The 18,243-nt window shown below is 67.1% G+C and overlaps 3 protein-coding genes across 3 annotated transcripts; 2 read left to right on the forward strand and 1 right to left on the reverse strand.

The window, feature by feature from the left end:
* Nucleotides 1–2,411: 2,411 nt before the first annotated feature.
* LOC148594427 (RING finger protein 145-like) lies at nucleotides 2,412–7,214 on the reverse strand. The gene is made up of 10 exons (XM_088526503.1): nucleotides 7,049–7,214; nucleotides 6,539–6,647; nucleotides 6,357–6,448; nucleotides 5,997–6,232; nucleotides 5,297–5,472; nucleotides 4,985–5,125; nucleotides 4,296–4,478; nucleotides 3,690–3,837; nucleotides 3,051–3,407; nucleotides 2,412–2,861 (listed from the first exon to the last, which is right to left on the reverse strand). Exons 1-10 carry the CDS (start codon nucleotides 7,212–7,214, stop codon nucleotides 2,412–2,414), a joined length of 2,058 nt encoding a protein of 685 aa, XP_088382629.1.
* Nucleotides 7,215–12,845: 5,631 nt separating this feature from the next.
* On the forward strand, nucleotides 12,846–14,821 carry LOC104575925 (C-type lectin domain family 4 member F-like). The gene is made up of 6 exons (XM_088526629.1): nucleotides 12,846–13,047; nucleotides 13,231–13,341; nucleotides 13,446–13,535; nucleotides 13,982–14,133; nucleotides 14,416–14,528; nucleotides 14,659–14,821. The coding sequence occupies exons 1-6, from the start codon at nucleotides 12,930–12,932 to the stop codon at nucleotides 14,819–14,821; spliced, it is 747 nt and encodes a 248-aa protein (XP_088382755.1). The 5' UTR covers nucleotides 12,846–12,929.
* Nucleotides 14,822–15,778: 957 nt separating this feature from the next.
* On the forward strand, nucleotides 15,779–17,946 carry LOC148594428 (uncharacterized). Its single transcript, XM_088526504.1, has 7 exons — nucleotides 15,779–15,836; nucleotides 15,915–16,109; nucleotides 16,214–16,303; nucleotides 16,754–16,810; nucleotides 17,217–17,368; nucleotides 17,541–17,653; nucleotides 17,790–17,946. The coding sequence occupies exons 1-7, from the start codon at nucleotides 15,779–15,781 to the stop codon at nucleotides 17,944–17,946; spliced, it is 822 nt and encodes a 273-aa protein (XP_088382630.1).
* Nucleotides 17,947–18,243: the final 297 nt, after the last annotated feature.

The raw sequence follows: 18,243 nt of genomic DNA on the forward strand, positions 1-18,243 counted from the left end.
CACAGGTGGGAAGGCCCTGTAGCTCCTGCACCCCTGGGGCTCTGCAGCTCCCGCGATCCCTGGGGACACTGGGGACACTCTTCCCTGGGAGATCCCTGGGACCTGGCACAGCGCAGCCGTGTGTCGGCTCCAGCTGCCGAGAGCTGCTCCCGCTCCTGGCAGCAGCCGCCGGCACCGGAAGGTCGCGGTGCTGCCGGCGGCTGCTGATGCTGCAGCACTGGTTGTCCTTCGGGAGCGTCCTCGGGATATGGGGATGCACGAGGATGTGCAGGGACATGGGCTGGAGCGGCAAGGCTGGACAAGGAGAAGATGCTGCTGCTGGCAGGGATGGCTCCCAGGATGCAGGAGGAGTTGGGAGAGGAGAGAAGCTGGTGCTGGGATGTGGGCCAGGACAGTGCTGCTCTTGCTCTGGGTGCCAGCGACAGGCAGAGTCCCAGTGCCTCCCCCAACACCCATGGGTGCCGGGCAGGAAGCCGGTCCTGCCAGCAGTATCCCTGGCAGGAGGAATTGCATCCGTGTTGTTTCAGCGTTGAGCTGCAGCTGCTGCTGGAAAACAGCAGGGAAAAGCCTCTAAGAGGTGAAGCAGGAGAGCCCAGAGAAAGGAGGGGGCTCCCCAGGGAGCCGGCCCCGCGCCGGGTTGGCGAGCGCACATCTCGTTTCTCTCGCATACTGCTCTCTTGCTCGCGCGCCGGGTGGGTTCCCCTTCCCCGGGGACAGGGAGAGGCTGGAGGCAGCCGCAGGGATGCGGCTTGGCCAGGCCTGCCTCCCGCAGCACAGCTCCCGCCCGACACTGCTCCGGCAGCACCCGGCACCGCCACGAGAGCCTCCCGCGGGCTGCGGGTGCTGGGGTGCCCTGCGCTGCGTGGGACCGGGCACAGTCCCTCATGCTGCTCTGCATCCCGGCTCCTTGCTGGGGGTACACTGCTCCCGTGCACAACTGGCTATCCCACTTCAGCCCCAGCTTGCCTTTCCCATCCATCCATCCATCCATCCATCCATCCATCCATCCATCCATCCATCCATCCATCTACCCATCCACCCACCCCAGCACCCATCCAGCTGTGCTCCCATCCATCCAGCTGTGCTCCCATCCATCCAGCTGTGCATCCACCCTTCCATGCTGCCCCTGGCCCCGTGCCCAGGTGTCACTGGGGTCACCACCTCCTTGCCCAACGCCCCCTGCACTCGCCCGCTCCCTCCACGGCTGCGAGAGGGCAGCTGTGCCCAGGGGCCCCGTTCCCACACAGGGCCAGGGGCCTCCCGGGGGGCTCAGCTGGGTGACCCAGCGCAGGGCCTGGCCGTGCAGAGCCAGGAGGGGACCCGGGGACAGGGCCGCCCGCCGCCCAGAGCAGTGCCCGCCGCTCTGCCCTTCCCGGCAGCATCCACGGCGCGGAGGCCCCGGGGATGGCGCGTGCGGCCCCGGGGGAGCAGCGCTGCCCAGCCCAGCTCCGCGCCCGGCTAATGGGGCCTTAATGGATGGCGGGGGGGATGCGGGAGCTCAGCCCCACTGCAGCTCCGTGCCGGAGGAGCCGAGGGGCGGCCCTGCGGGCACGGAGCCCGGCTGGGCAGCACCCGGATGCAACAGCGCCAGGATCCAGAGCAGGGGGTTCCCGCGTCCCCCCCACCAGGCCGGCCTGTTCCCGGCCTCCCGCTAATGGCTCCGCAGCGCCCGCCGCCCCCGCGCGCCTGAGTGCCGGGTGGGGCGAGCGGAAGGGAGCGAGTCCATTACAGCCTCCCCGGGGCCGCCGTCCCCAGGGACCCCTCCTCTCCTTCCCTGCAGATACTGGGCAGCCAAGAGCTTTCCAGAAGCCCGGAGCCATCCCAGCGGGATGTGGCCCAGCAGCGTCAGCCTCGGCTCCCCGCCTCAAATCCCACTGGAGGAGGGGATTCCCAGCCGCAGCATGGGAAGCAGGGGGGATGTGCAGCCCAGGCTGGGGCAGGGGGCGAGTGCACGTGCTTGGCCCTCACGGTACGGCCCAGGATGGGAGAGCGGAGCGGGGACACGATCCTCACAGCAACAGTGCTGGGAAGAGCTGCGGCAGGCGGCTGGGGACACCCGGGTAGCCCACCTGGGATATCCTGGGGCAGGTGGCACGTGCCACCCGTGCCACCTAGTGGGAGAAGGCCAGAAGACAGGTGGGCACCCCCTGCCAGGGCACCCCACATCAGGGCACCGGCAGCCCAGCCAAGGGCGGCTGCAGCCCCAGCCCGGGGCGCAGGAGCAGCCGCCGGCCCCAGCGCAGAGCCCGCGTGCCCGCCCCACGGTGCAGCCTCTGCTGGAGCGCAGCCCGCGGCCACTGCAGTTCCTGCTTTATTGCCAAAAGAGTCCGTGGGGGGTGCGTGCCGGGCCGCAGCGCCAGGGTACCACCGTGGTCCTGGGCCCGCGCGCCCCGCAGGGCCGAAGCCGGGTGCTAGGAGGGGCTGTGGGCGTCCCCACTGTCCCCTGCGCCCAGCCCAGGGCTGGCTGCAGGGGTGGCGCTGGCAGCGGCGGGTGCTGGGTGCTGCGTGTCCCAACCGGAGCTCTGGGCCCTGCAGGGCTCTGGGCAGGCGCCCGCTCCTCCTTCGTGCCCAGCGGAGGTGTGCGGATGAGCAGCCGTGGGGTCTGGGGGAAGTCCTTGGTGCGCGGGCTGAGCCGCCTCCGGGGCGCTCTGCTCGGGCTGCCCGGGCTCTCCTTCCTCCTCCGGCACCTCATCCTCACGGTCCGGCTCCATCGCGGCCCTGGCACCTGCCTCGGCCTCGGTCGCCGCCGGCTGGACCCGCTGGTGACACATGGGGCAGGTGTCCTGCACGTAGAGCCACTTGCGGAGGCAGGTGCCATGGAAGAAGTGGTGGCAGGGGGTGATGACGGCCACCTGCATGTCCTGGGGGCAGAGAGGGGACGCTGGAGCACAAGCCCTGCTCCCAGGCTGCAGGAAAGCTGCGCTTAGAGCTGCGTCGGGGACATGGGGACTAGGCCCAAGAGCAAACAGAGCTCCTGCCCCATCCTCGGGGGGCACAGCAGGGTCTTCCTGCTCCGGGAGCCCTCCCGGTGCCCCGGTAGCCCAGCTCACCTGGAAGCAGATGGCGCACACGTCGTTGTGGTCCCGCAGCTGCCCGCGCGTGGCCCTGGGCAAGGAGTTGATCTTCTTGGCGGCCTCGCGGCGGAGCAGGAAGCTCTTCCAGCCCGACTGGGCGCGCAGCCAGACGTTGAAGTAGGAGTGGATGATGATGACGGAGGCGCCCATCCAGCTCCACTCGCCGAAGAGGGACTCCCACGTGCCGTAGCCCACGACGCACACGGCCACCAGGAACTCCAGCACGCGGCTCACCGCGTTCACGTAGTAGATGATCTCGTCCATGCGCTCCAGCGGCGTGTCCTGGAACAGCTCCACCATGAAGAGCGCGTAGATGAAGAGCGTGCCCATCACCTGCAGACAGCGGGGACAGCGCGTCGGCGCCGGCGCATGGAGCGCACCAGGACCCGGAGCCCCGGCCCCGCGGCGCGGCCCTGAGTGGGCTGCACACACCACGAGGAAGCAACGGAGCGGGGAGCTCCTGCGGACAGTGGTAGGGGACACAATCCAACACAGAGGGGACAAGGGGCAGGCTGGTGCTGCGGGACATAACGGGGGGGGAGCAAAACCATTCCAGGAGGCCAAGCAAGGGGCCTCCAGGACAGTGACATTCCCCGGGGCTGGGGCTCCCTGTACCTGCAGAGAGGTGAGCATGCAGCTGGAGACCAGGATCAGCAGCCAGAAATCCAGGTGGAAGAAGTGTGCGATCTTGTAGGCCATGAAGCAAGGGAAAACCAGCAAGAAGAGGCACATGCTGACACCGCGGAAATGCTTCCAAGGGCTCCTAGGGAAGGCGCAGGTCAGCGAGGCGCTGCCGAGAGGGGCAGCCCGTCCCCGGGACCTGCCCTCCAGCAATGCCCTGGAGCGGGCAGAGAGGATCCGGGAGGAGCTGCAGGGCAGGGAGCACGGATCCTGGCAAGCAGGACCCGCAGAGCAGGGGTGGACATGGAGAAAATCACGGGGAGCGCGGAGGCCTGGCCAGTTTGGACATGCCCCATTCTGGGGACACCACGGTGCCCAGGACAAGTCTGGGCAGGCAAAGGGAATGGGGCAGTGCTCCCAAGCCCAGAGAAACCTGGACCAGGGCACAGGGGCACCCTGGCTCTACCCAGGCCCCACGGTACCCGATTTGGTTCTTCCCGGAGGAAGGGAGGATAACTCCAAGCCTGCAGAGCAGCCACGGCCCGGCTGCCGATCCTCCTGCCCACTGCCGCCCCGCAAAGCGCCCAGCCCTGCAGGTACCTGTTGCGGGAGGCCCCCAGCGCCAGCACGATGGGGTCGGCGATCTCGATCATGGACTGCAGCGTGGAGGTCACCACGATGAAGAGGATGATGCTGAGGAGGAAGGTCCGCTGGAGGATCTGCAGGTCGAGCAGTCCCGTCTGCAGTGCCAGCAGCAGCAGCGTCACACCCTCGGTCACCCCCCTGCGGGCAGCGGGACGTCAGCACACGGGGCAGCGTGACCGGTGCAGGGCGCATGCCGCGCGCGTGCCAGGGCCATCCGGACGGGGCAGCCCTGCCACCTTCTGCACGGCCCACGAGCCCCTTCCCACCTTCGGGGCAGCGCTCTGCTCCGCCACGGCGGCTCGTCCAGTGGGGCAGACAGTACGACCCACACGTGGGAGGGAGCAGCCCCGCTGTGGGACACGCACCTCGGCCGCAGGCGGCACCGCGTGGCACAGCCCCGGCCTTGTCCAGCACCCAGGGCACACCTCGTCCCTACGGGACATTCCCCAAGCCCAGCTCTGCTCCTCAGGGAGCTCCCCTGGCCACGCTCTGCCGTGCAAACCGCCAGGAACGAGCCGTCTCCGGCTGCTCGGCACCACGGGGATGTGCAGCCACCTGCAGCTCTCGGAGCAGGAGAGGGCGGGAATGCCCTCCCGCCCACGGGGCTCGCTGCAGCGGGCACAGGGCTCGGTGGCAAGGCTCACCTGTGCATGACGTTGCCGTTCTGGAAGGCCCCGTAGCCCAGCAGGTAGAACTTGCAGAGGTTCAGCACGCCCAGCGCCACGTAGGAGACGGTGAAGGTGAGGCCCACGAGGGAGTAGGGTGTGCTGCAGCACTCGGCCACGCTGCGGCAGGGCGCGTGTGAGCGGTGGCCCCACAGCGCCCCGGCTGCCACCACGCACGCCGGCCCCACGCCGGGGCTGCGGCTCCCTGCAGCCCCACGCTGCTCCTGCTCCAAGGGGCAGCGAGGCCGAGCTCCTGTCAGCGGCCACGTCCCGCCCGGTGCCAGCTCCTACCTGCTGAGCAGGATGAAGAGCAGGCCCTGCTGGGCCACGGGGCTGCTGGAGGAGACCAGGTAGGAGACGAGCCGCAGCGAGAAGAGAACCAGCCAGAAGACGAGGAAGAGCAGCGGGACGGCCAGCTGGCTCCAGAGCGACATCCCCAGCGCCAGCAGCCTGTAGACCTCCAGCGCCTGCGGGTAGGGCAGTGTGCGGCTGAGACCCGGCGGCGCTCGGGACATGCCGGGCAGCATCTGAGTGCCCGCTCCCGCACCCCTCCGGCTGTTGCGCCGGAGCAAAGTGCCCTGGAGCAGGGAGCTCCTTGAGCCCTGGCACTGCCGCCTCCCCCCCAGCCGTGCCGGGAATGGCTCCCGGCTGGGCTCCAGGCCACCGCTGGCTCTGGAGAAGGCAGGAGGCCACAGCCTCCCCTTGCGCAAGGACAAGGACAGCGGAGGGCACAGAGAGCCCTGAGCCTGCCCGCGCCAGGGGACAACCCAGAGACAATTCTGCATGGAGCTGCTTTCTACAGAGCTGGGAGCACCCTCACCTTGTCCAGGGAGTTCTACCACAGCAGCCATCCCAGCCTACGCTATCCCATACCATGCCACCCCACTCCACGCCATCCCACCCCACCGCAGATCCAGGGGCTCCTGAGCCCCGGGAAGCAGCAGGATCCCCAGCAAGCCCGAGCGCCTGGTGCCCGCGCAGCCCCGCACACCTGCGCGAGCTCCCTGCAGGCCACCGCCACCAGCTGGAAGGGCACGAGGATGTGGGCGGCGAGGACGTAGAGCACCTCGAGCGCGGTGAGGACGGTGGCGAAGGTGTTCACCACGGGCAGCACGTGCAGCGGGAGGCCGCAGAGCCGCGCCAGCAAGGGCAGCAGCGGCGCCGAGAACAGCCACGCTTGGCGGGTCCTCATGAGCAGCGAGCAGAGGGCACACACGGAGAGCTGGCCTGCGCGGGACCGGCCCCGTCCTTAGGCAGCTCCCAGTGTCCTGCCCGCTGTCCCCTACCCATGGGGACAGACAGGGGCCTGGGATGGCCAGAGGAGGGGGGCAGAGGGCCCCTGCCCGCTCACCTGCGAGCGCAGTGACGAAGCGGCCGAGCGCGACGGGGTCATCGTACACGGCGCCCTGGAACTCGTACTCCAGCTCGTGGCGGATGTAGTCCCTGCACGGAGAGACCGTCACAGCAGTGCGGGGCCAGGCCCGGGGCGCCCAGAGCCGCTGCGAGGACAGGACGGCCCCGCCACGGGCTCACCTGGCCGTCTGGTGCCCCACGGAGAGCAGCAGCACAGTGAGCAGGTAGAGGTAGAGCTTGACCAGGGAGCGCACGGGCAGCGTCAGCAGCACCACGCACAGCACGTGGCCTGGAGGGCGAGAGCCGCCGCGTGAGACGGGGCCCCTCGCAGGGCCCTGCGCCGCCTTGCCGCAGCGGGGCTGCAGGGAGCAGCCGCGGAGCAGCTCGCAGCCACGGAGCAGCTCGCCGCAGGCTCCATGCGCCGGCACACCGCCTGGCCACGAGCACCCGCCGTGCCACAGGGAACGGCCAGGGGCAACGCTGGAAGCGCTGCCTCACATCCCAGCTGCAATTTCACCCGCAAAAGCGGCATTTAGCCCCAGATGGGCGCTCGGCAGGGCAGGAAAGGCCAAGGGAGCAGAGCAGCAGGCAGACAGCAGCGCTCGCCCTCGGGCTGCGCAGGCGGCGGGCGCAGGGGACGGGGCAGCCCGCGGTGCCGGTGGCCACGGTGCCGGTGGCGGTGCCGCTCACCCAGGCAGTAGGCGCCGCGCAGGGCGCGCGGCCGCAGCAGCAGGTGCCCGCGCGGCGCCCGCAGCAGCTCGCCCAGCGCCGCCGGCTCCCAGCGATAGAGCAGCTCCAGCAGCGCCAGGGCCGGCACGCGCAGCGCCACGTTGGCCACCGCCTCCAGGCGCGACATGGCCACAGGGTGTCCCCACTGCGGGGGGCGGTGCACGCAAGGCGCGACCCGTGTCCCCGAGGGCAGGGGACAAAGCGGCTCCCGAGGCCGCTCCCCAGGGGAGGCCTTGCCTTGCCCCCCCCCCGGTGCCACGTGCCGGGGGGCCCTCGTCGCGGTCCCCCGCGGGTGCCCTCCCTAGGGGGACACGGCGCGTGGCGCGGCCCGCGCCCCCCCCACACCGAGGCCAGGGGGCGCCAGCGCCGCCCCGCGCCCGCACGGGGTGGGGGGGGCGGCGGCGCCGCGCGGCCGCGTCGCCGCGCCGGGGCCTCCCGCACTCCCCGTGGCCCCGTTCCCGGGTCCGGGCCCGCTCCGCTCCCTCCGGCACTTTCGCTTTCTCCCGCTCCGCCCCTACGCCGAGCCACGTGCCCGCGGCGGCGCAGAGGGGCCCTGCGCCGTGGCGCGACCGGTCCTGACGCCGCGACCGCCATCTTTGAGCAGGCTATGGAGCCACTTCCGCCCCCCTCCTCCTCCCTGTTTGTGCCGCCATCTTGAATAAGGGCAGTGCTCAGGCGACAGGGAGGGAACGAAGGGCGGAGAGTGTTTTGAGAAGGGCGCGAATCTCTTGCCTGACGTCACGATAAATCGGCCATCTTGGGTGTGGGCAGGCTCTGTGGGGGAGGCCGCGGCCGCCATCTTGAGTAAGGGAAAGGGAGGGTTGAGGGGCGCTGTGGAGCCAGTGGCCGGTTGGGGACCCCTGCGGTCCCCTGTGGTCCCCTCGGGGTGTGGGCTGGGTTTGCCTCCCCCCTCTTGACTCTCAGGGATGGATATGCCAGAGATTGGCCCCAGGGCCTGCGTCGTCGAGGCCTGGCAGCAAGGGCTGCTCCTGGAGGGGCTGGGATCAGTCCAGATCCGCTGGGATCAGGAGAGGGGATCCCCTGGGCTTGAGTGAAATCCCGCTGGGATCAGCTGGGGTCCTTTGTGATCGGGTGAGATTAGCTGGGGTCCTCGGGAAGCGGATGGGGTTGGCTGGGGCTCTCAGGGATCATCTTGGATCCATTCAAATCACCTGGGCTGGGGTGAGAACCTTTGGGATCAGACAGCATCCTCTGGTATGAGCGGAGGGTCAGCCGGAGCCCTTAGGGATCAGCTGAATTGCCTCTGTGTCCTTTGGGATCAGGTGGGATTGTCCAGGGTCCTTAAGAATCACCTGGACTCCCTTGGGGATCACCTGAGTTCCTCCAGGATCCGACGGGCTCCTTTGGGACCACCTGCCTGTACATCTAAGCGCATTTAATTCGCAGCAATCCCTGCAAAACCGCGAGTATCTCCGCAAGGGCCAGGGCAGCGCAAGGGTTTTCCCAGCGCAACTCGGCGTTCGTCAGTGGAGATGGTCCTGGGCGAGTGACACAGGCGCAGGGTCCGTGAGGGGAGACCCTGCTGCCGCCGCGGGTCCTGCACCGTCCGCGGCACTCGAGCCCGCCGCGCACGGCTCCTGCGTGACCGGTCCCCTCGTGTCGCCTGGGCCGCGGGGCCCCGCTGGGCCGGGCTGGACCGGGCCGGGCCGCTCCGTGCTCGGCGGAGCGGCCAAGCGCCGTCGCCGGCAGCGCTCCCGCGCCGCCCGGTGGCTCCGTCCCGCAGCACCCTGGACAGCGGCGGCGGAGGGCGGGGAGACGGCGCGGCCGCGGGGCCCGGCCCGGGCGCCCCCCAGCCCTTCTCCGGTGCCTCCGGTCCGTTATCCCCCGACCCGCTCTCCGTGATCGCCGCTTTCTCCATGCCGCGCGCTCCACAATGTCTTCGATTCCTACATCCCGGTGCCACGTTCCTGGAGGTCTCATCCCGTGCGGTCTCTCGGTCCCGGTGCCGTCATGCCAGTCCAGCACCTCGGTCCCTGGGTGCGGGTGGCGGCATCCCGCGCGGTCCCGCGGGGACGGTGGCGGCATCCCGCGCCCCCTCGGAGCGCCTCGGTTGTTCCTCGCAGCCGCCGGAGCGGAGGACGGGGGGCGGCAGAGGGCACTGCTGCTCGGCCCCGGCCGCGGGGACGGGGATGGGGACACGCAGTTGCGCCCGTAGCTGGCCCGGTCGCCCCATGCTGCTCTCTGCCACCCAGCACCATGAGCCCCTGCTCTGCAAAGCAGCTTTTTCCGTCTCTACCTGCAGCGCAGCCCCTCCAGCTCTGCCGAGCTCGCCCAGCCTGGCCTTGTGTGGGGCAGCTCTGCGTCCCCTTAGAGCTGCCTGCGCCTTGATCCTTCCCTCGCTGCTTCCCAGGCCCCATCCTTTCCAGCAGACCCCATTGCCAGGAACAGGAGCTGGCCCCACCGCCTGCAGCTCTGGGATCCTGCTGGAATGGGGCAAGGGGCTGGGAGGAGCAGCCCTGGAGTCTCCCACCTGCTTTAGACACATTTAAAGACTTTCTTCTTCCAAATGCAGCATCTTCTGCACTCTCCTGCGTGCAGCGTTCCCTGGGACATCCCTGCTCCTCTGGGTATGCTCTTCCTCCCAGGACACAGTTCTATCCTCCCAAGGTCCCCCCCAATAGGACACTCCCCAGCTTGTCAAGGGGCAGTAACACGCGCTGCCTGTTTTGGGGCAGGAGTCTGGGGCAGGAGCCCCGTGGCCGCCAGCCTGTCCCCGTCCCTTCGGCCTCCTTTGCGCCATGCAGCTGAGCGGATGAGTTACTCATCGGAAGTGGTGGAGCCGCTTTGCGTGGGGCCCGCAGAGCAGCTCCTTGGGCAGCCCTGCCGGGGCCAGCCGGGCTGAGCAGCACGTACAAACACGCACACAGATCTGCACACACACGCAAGCGCGCACGCGAGCGCCCGTGTGCATGTGCAAGCACACAAACCAGCCCTGTGCACACACGCATGTACAAGCATGCACACAAGGCCCATGCACACATGCATGTGCAAGCACACGCCTGTCCGGAGCAGCAGCCTCATGGTGGGCAGCAGGCAGTAACAGGGAGACACTGAGGTCCACCCCCCCCGCCAAACATTGGCACGTGTAGAACAGGACAGAGCTGGCACAGGGCAGAGATGATGCGCAGAGGGGGCATTTCCAGCCAGGGCTGCCCAGGGGCAGATCTGAATCCACCCAGAGGGGCACAGGCAGACTGGGGGCAGCGCTATGGGGCTTTGTGGCAATGGTCCATTTTACACGGTGCAATTTCTGCATATTTGAGGGTATTTCCAGTATCAAACACAATGGCTTGGACTTAGAGGGGAAAAAAAAAGAAAGAAAAAAATAAAATAAAAAGATACAAAAAAAAGAAAACTACAAAAATCCCAAGAACCACAGAAATCCCAGACTAGCTCCTCTGTGTGTTCCCAGAACAAGGCTTAACACGCTGGGCCTTCCCACTGAGGATCAGAGTTCCACATGATGTTAAGGGGATCCTGCCACAGGCAAGTGGACGAAGACCCAGGTGTCCTGCTGCGCTGCCTCTGCATGTCCGGCCTCAGCCCTTCCCTTGGGAGAGCCAGACGGACACGCGTGTTCCCAGCCACACACGCGTGTTCCCAGCCACACACGTCTTCCAAGCCGGATACATTTGGGATATGACTTGGCATGTGAACAGCAGCAGCAGGGACCCTGCAACTTGTCACTGTGCTCCAAGAGGAGCCTGTCCTAGCGACTCACCTGTCCTTGCTCCAAGTGCCTTAGGCTGAGAATATTGCTATTCATTTTTCCTAAAGTAATAGCAATAACAATAACACTAGCAATAACAATAGCAATAGTAATAGTAGCTGTTGCTGTTTGGAATACTGCGTTTCAATCACTATTCTGAGCTTGCCTTCTCTTTTTGGCGCTAATAAAGCAGGGGCATTATGAGCAATATGTGGGACAAATTAGAGTAAGCTGAGTCTTGCCACTGCTGTTAGCAGGAAATATGTGGCAATTTCTCCTTTTAACTTTTTCTGTGGTTTCTGTGCACATTTTTAGGCCTGAGGGAAAAAAAATGGATCTGAGCTATATTTTGAATAAAAATGAAACTGAACTCAATCTTAGAAACAGTTTTCTCTCCTGTTTTTAGTCCTGGGGTAAAGCAAACACTTTTGAGTAAAAATAGATTTTGCTATAAAATAAATCTATAGTGCACTTCTGATTTGTTTCTGCTAGAGAAAGTCCCCAGATCCATGTTCAGAGTTGCCGTCATGCAGGGATAGGCCTGGCTGTGTCCTGCAAGGATAGCTCCTGGTCGTGTCCTACAGGAATTACCTCTGGCTGCGTGGATGGGACAGGACAGAGGGAATGAACGGTGAGCAGAGCCTGGGGAGGGCAGGGTCTGGATCAAGGGAGCCTGTTCCAGGCACTGCCTGCCCAGGCCTCACACAACTCCCAAACCCAGCGAGAGGAGACGTGCAGCCTTTGCAAACCACTCTCTTTTTGCAGAGTAACAAGTAAGGGGAAAAGCCAGTGCAAAAGTGGGGTCCAGCATGCTCCCCTCCCCACGGGTGTCCCCGTCACTGGCAGCAGGGCCTTCCCGAAGGATCCTGCCCAAAGCACGGCTGGGCTGCATGAGGCCTGGGCAGGCAGTGCCCACACTGCTCCAAAGACCCAGGCCAGCCCCAGCCCCAGGCAATAGGGTCCTGTGAGCTGGAGGGCTGGGAGGGTCCCAGGAGAGCAGCTCCGGCACTGACCATCCTGCCCAGCAGGGTTCCGTCTGCCCTCGCTGGCCCAGCCGGCTTCTCTAACGGGAACACGACACTGTGGGAGGCCCTGCGGGCAGAAATGGGGCTGTGAAAGCACCCGGAGGAAGCGCAGGGTGACAGGGTGATGGGAAGGGGCTGCCGGCTGCTGAGGCAGGGACCTTGCAGGGCACAAGGACCAGGATTCTGCTCTTAGTGGGAACAAGGACCCTGCTCACGTCAGGGATGGGGACCCTGCTTGCACGGAGGACAGGGACCCTACTGGCACTGGGACCTGGTGCACCTTGCATCCAGCCCTGGCTCTGCTCTCACAGAGCTCTGGCAGATTCTCAGACCATGCTGAGAAACCAGCCAGGAAATGCAGGGCTGGAGGCATTGGCCTTTCCCCTCCTGTGGCTAGTGGGGAGCCTGGCTGACATCCTGGCTTGAGAAACAGGTGGCAGCAGCAACTCAGCCTGAGGTTTACAGATGATGGAGGAGACGAGAGGCTACAAAAAACTCTCCCGGTGAACTGTTGACTCTGAAAGGGGCAGAAGGCCCATTTAAATGTCCTTTTTCTCTCAGTGGTCAAGTAGAAGTGCAGTGCCAGTGAGCACTAAGTGCCGACACCTGCCTGCTGTGTCACACCAGAGCCAGATGTGCAGAGGTGGAAGTGCCCATGAGGATGTGGGGACATGTGCCAGCAGAAGGACTCGGCGGGTGAAATAGCTTTTTCCTGCCCAAGCTTCATACTGAGTTTTGCTGCAATCATTTCCGGCAGCCACAGCACTGGCCCTGCAGCTGCCGGGGCCTGCGGTTGGGCCCCTGCACATCTCGTGTGGCATAACTGTGGTGTCAGAAATGATCCCAAGGAGCCAAGGAGTCATCCTCGCCTCACAGGCCAGGCACTGGGGATGAGGGAGAGGCTGGGGGACAGCAGGACAGGGTGCAGCCCGAGGGGTTTGCTCTTGCAACCCGTCTGAGGCTAGGGGAATTTGGGTGACTACATGAGACACCATCCCCGGGTCAATGAGTTGGCATCTCGGAGCCGACGACAGCCCTGGTGGCCAAGTTCCCATTCTTGGCCTTTCCGAGTGCTTTCCTGTGCCACATGCAAAGGGACAGAGGAGGAAGTAGACACGGGTCTCAGCAGCTCCCAAGGATGGCAGCGCAGGGACCTGATCTGTACGAGAGCCTGAAGATAAAATACCCCCACAGCTTCTCCCCAGGTGAGTCCCACTCAGAGGGGTGCTGGCAGCCAGACTCATCCTCGTGTCCTTCAGTGCCCCTCCTCCCTGGGCAGCCCCGGGAGACACGAGGACCCGGGGGTCCCTGCCCGTGGGAGCCTTCCCGGTTCGTCTGTGTTCGGGCTCCGCGGCCCCGCTCAGCCCGTGGCGCTTCTCTCCCCGCAGCGGCGGCTCCCGGCTCGACGGTGGCTCCGCGGCGCCGGTCGCTGCTCCCCGCGCTCGCCCTGGCCACCGTGGTCGCTCTGGCCGCGTCGCTCGTGGTCCTCGTTGTCCTCTGTAAGTGCAGGCGGCTCCGGCGGGCGGGAGGCGGCGGGTGGCGGCGGCGGCAGCCCCGGCCCGGGACGCGGGGCCGCTTCGAGCGCTGCGTCTGCCGCCCCCAGACGTGCGGGCAGAGCGGGAGCTGCGCGCGGCGAGAGCAGCGGCCGCCGGAGCCCCCGCGCCGCCCGGCTGCGCCCCCAACGCCTCGCTCGGTGAGTGGGGACCGAGCGGGACGGGGCCGGAGAGGTTTGGGAGCAGGGTCTGGGAATGGAATTGGATCAGGAGAGGGGCCGGAGCGGGGCTGGAGGGGGCCGGGATTGTGATCAGAGCAGGACGGGAGCGGATGGGAGCGGTGTGAGAACAGGGTCGATGGGGCAGCAGGGCCGGGACATGGACTGGGGAGGGAGCGGTGTGGGAGGGGGCCGGGATCGTGACCGAAGCCAGCGGTGAGGGTGCGGTATGAGGATGGGGTGCGAATGGGAGCCGAGTCCGTGCGGGAGCGGGGCGGGGAGACGGTGTGGGGTGGGGAGCAGGGCGCGAACGGGAGTCAGGGAGCAGTATCCGCGCTCGCCGGTGGCAGTAGGTTCCCAACGGCACACGAGGTCTGTCGCGCTGCGGGACCTGCCCGCTCTTTCGACGGCTCCGATGGTCTGTACAGGGCAATGGCTCCAGGGACTTTCCATCGGCTGGAAGTACCACGACGGGAAGATCTACTACTTCTCCAGTGACCGCAAGGCCTGGCAGGACGCTGAGGATTTCTGTGTGTCTAAGAAATCTCATCTGGTCTCGGTGACCAGTGCGGCCGAGCAGGTGGGAGCTGCGGTCGCAGCGCCGTCACTGTCTTCCATCGGGCCACCTCCCTGAACCGGGGCCGGGGACCTCGTCCTGCCTTCTGGCTTAGAGGGGACCCAACCCAGGCAGCTGACCGGGAAGCGCCGGTGCTGCCCTGGAACCCCTCCTGCCCGAGTGCCTGCCCGGGCATTGCCTGGGGCCGCCCCATTGCCCCGGGGGTCCCGAGCACGTCGTCCCGCTGCCTGGCGCTTCTGTTGCCCCCCTTCCCTGCCGCATGCCTTGCTCTCCCTCCTGCTGCAGGATTACCTGGCCCGGGAAACGGGGAAGGGGTTTTACTGGATTGGCCTCACCGACATCGAGAAGGAAGGGACCTGGCGCTGGGTGGACGGTACCGAGTACCGCCAGGACGCAAGGTGAACGAGCATGGGGGAGCGCAGGGCTGGAGGGAGTAACCGGAGCGGCCAGGAGGGACAAGGCTCCCCGAGCCCGGCGCCGCCGGGTCCAGGCGGTCCCCGCGAGCCACAACTGGTCCCTCCACTCCAGCTTCTGGGCTCCGGGACAGCCGGACAACACGGACTACGGGCCCAGTGGGCGAGAGGAGTGCGCGCAGATTCACCCGGTGGGAAACGGCCTCTGGAATGACCATAATTGCAACATCTCCTTCCCCTGGATCTGCAAGAGGCGCCTGGATGCGAACGGGATCTGACAGGGTGACCCTGGCCCCCATCCCGCTCCACGCCGAGTCCCGCCCGACCCGTAGCAGCCGCCCCGCACGCGGCTGAGCCCGGGCGACCCCGAGGGCCGCAGAGCCCCTCCGCGACGGGACAGGATGGGACGGGACGGGCCGGCAGCGCTCTCGCCTCGGCTGCGGCAACCCGAGCCCGGGCAGTCACTGCCGTCGCCACCAGATGGAGAAGCGGCCACAGCGGCGGCTCTGGCAGCGCCCAGGCCCTCGGGCAGTTCCTCAGGAACAGGACTCGGGCCGCACAGCTCTGCCGCCTCCCGCCGCTGCGGGAGCCCTGCCGGCCTCCTCGAGCCCAATACAGACCCTGTGAATCTCCGCGGCGCTGCTGCGAGTGATTTTCAACCGTGCGCGGGGCGGCACGGGACCCTGCTCACACCGGGGGCAGGGACCCGGCTCACATGGGGACAAGGATCATTTTTACAGCGGAGACAGGGACACTGCTAGCACGGGGACAAGGATCCTGCTCGCACGGGGTACAGGGATACTGCTCACACAAGGACAGGACCTGCTGACACAGGGACAAGTATCCTACTCACATGGGGAAAGGGACCCCGCTCACACCGCGGACCTCCGAGCCGCTGCTCGCTCGCGGCTCCTCGATCCCGCCGGGTTATCGCGAACCTCGCGCCGCCTCCCGGCCCCCTTTCGGCCGCTTTTGGGGACCCCGGAGCGGGACGTCGCAGTACGGCCGCGGCCTCCGCTGCAGGCGGCTCCGCAGCCCCCGCACAAAAAGACACCCGGCGGCAGCGCGATAGGGAAGGTGGTGGTAGGGGGGGCTTCCGGTGCAGGCTCCGAGTCGCTTTGGAGGGGTTTCCTTATCTAGGATCTCGGAAAAAAAAAAAGATCGAATCATTCTGTGCAGCGGCTGCTGGGAGGGAGAAACAGCTGACGGGTCTCAGCGCGGAGCCTGGGGCCGAAATGGGCGACGAGGAGCTATACGAGAACGTGGAGATGAAGCGGTTTTCCTCGCAGGACGGTGAGCGCTTCCACCGGCGGCGCCTTGGCGGCTGTGCTCGGGGTAGCTGTGACACGGGGTAGCTGTGACACGGGGTAGCTGTGACACGGGGAAGCCTTCCCGGCTCGTCTGTGCTCGAGCTCCGCGGCCCCGCTCAGCCCGTGGCGCTTCTCTCTCCTCCAGCGGCAGCTCCCGGCTTGACGGTGGCTCCGCGGCGCCGGGCGCTGCTCCCCGCGCTCGCCCTGGCCACCGTGCTGGCTCTGGCCGCGTCGCTCGCGGTCCTCGGCGTCCTCTGTAAGTGCAGGCGGCCCCGGCGGGCCGAGGGTGGCGGGCGACGGCGACGGCAGCCCCGGCCCGGGACGCGGGGCCGCTGCGACTGCCGCGACTGCCGCCCCTAGACGTGCGGGCAGAGCGGGAGCTGCGCGCGGCGAGAGCAGCGGCCGCCGGAGCCCCCGCGCCGCCCGGCTGCGCCCCCAACGCCTCGCTCGGTGAGCGGGGACCGAGCGGGGCCGGAGCGGGGAAGGAGCAGAACGGAAGCGATGTTGCAACGGGGCGCGAACAGGAGCAAGGTCAGTGCGGGAGCAGGGCCGGGACATGGAGCGGGAGAGGTAGCGTAAGGGATCTGGAGAGGGATCGGGAACGGGGTCGGGACCAACAGATGAGGGGGGATGAGTTCAAGTCCGGGAGCGGAGTCGGTGACGGGGCCGGCACGGGAGCGGGGACGTGGTGGGAGGAGGGGGGAATGGAGCGAGGACAGGAGCGGTGTCGGGAGCGGGACATGAATGGGGGTCGGGAGATGGAGCGTGGGAGGTGTCGAGATCCGGGAGCGGAACGCGGAGATGAACCCGGGCCTGGAGAGGGATCGAGGTGGCCGGGGCCGCTCCAGGGCGCGTCCCGCGCGGAGCTGCGCGACCTGAGCGCGGCCCCTGTGCGCGCAGGGCCGCGGAGCGGCTGCCCCACGCCGGGCGGAGCGCCGAGCTGCCGGGAGCCGCTGGGTAAGGGCTGCGGCGGGGCAGCGCCGCCGCTGCGGAGCCACCGGCGAAACCCGCCTCTACCGGCGCCTGCGGTGGCCTCCGGTGTCCGTGCCGCGGTGTCCGCGGAACGGACCGGAGCGGACCGTCCGGGCTCGGAAAGGCCGGAAGGGGAAGGTCAGAGCGGCCCCACACAGTGGCCACGGGATCGGGTCGGACCCAGCCGTGCCCGGAGAGGAGGGGAAGAGGGGACGGACAGCGGCCGGATCCGGTCGGGAAGGGCAGGATCCTGAGGGTGGGACGGCAGGGGGTCGGTGGGGAGGGGACGGTGCGGGGCAACCTGAACCCGAAGGCGGCAGCAGAGACCCGGGACCCGGGTCCACTGCTCTGCGGGGCCTGCCCGTGCCTCCGATGGCGCTTCCCTGCTCAGAGGACTTGCTGTGGCGGCTTTCCATGGGCTGGAAGTACCACGACGGGAAGATCTACTACTTCTCCAGTGACCGCAAGGTCTGGCAGGACGCCGAGAATTTCTGTTTGTCGAAAAAATCCCACCTGGTCTCGGTGACCAGTGCGGCCGAGCAGGTGGGAGCTGCGGCCGCGGCACCAAGGTCTCCACAGCACCCCTGGGCTCCCGGTGGGACCGGCTCTCCCGCCCGGCGGAGGCACCCCAAGACAAGTCCCACCCCTTTTGACTTCTCCTGCACCCCCCCCGCCCGCCCCCAAACGGCGAGCCCCTCGTTCCCTCCTTCTGCAGGAATATCTGGCCGAGCAGGCGGGGAAAGAGTTTTATTGGATCGGTCTCACGGAGGCGGGCACCGAGGGCGCGTGGCGCTGGGTGGACGGTACCGAGTATCGGCAGGACGTGAGGTGAGAGGGCCCGGGCAGGACGGGGTCGGGGTAGCACCGGGGCCGACGGGGCAGCCGGTTGGGACGGGACGGTCTGAACCCGGCTCCTGGGAGTCCGGGCAGTCCTCGTGAGCTGTGGACGGTCCCCCCACTCCAGCTTCTGGGCTCCGGGACAGCCGGACAACACAGACTACGGTCGGAAGGGCAGGGAAGATTGTGCTCAGATCCATCCGGTGGGACAGGGCCTCTGGAATGATCATAACTGCAAATTGACCTTCCGCTGGATCTGCAAGAAGAACGTGGATGCGATCTGATGGGGTGGTCCCGGCCCCGAGGATAGACGCGACCCTCTGGGGCCACCGCCGCCCCTCGGGGCGCCGCGCTCGGTTCACCGACAGCACGGAGTCCAATACAAACGCTGCGCAACTACACGTCGCCGCTGCGTGTGATTTTCAACTGTGCGCGGGGCGGTACGGGACCCTCACCCGGGGACAGGGATCCTGCTCACACAGCGAACGCGGATCATTCTTAAACCGGAGACAGGGAACCTGCTCGCGCAGCGGACAGGGATGCTCCTCATACAGGGGATAGGGGCCCTGTTCACGCGGGGG

This window comes from Tinamus guttatus, unplaced genomic scaffold (assembly GCF_059628265.1).
Source record: "Tinamus guttatus ecotype Peru unplaced genomic scaffold, ASM5962826v1 Tinamus_guttatus_pri_ptg000247l, whole genome shotgun sequence".
Lineage (NCBI taxonomy): Eukaryota > Metazoa > Chordata > Aves > Tinamiformes > Tinamidae > Tinamus > Tinamus guttatus.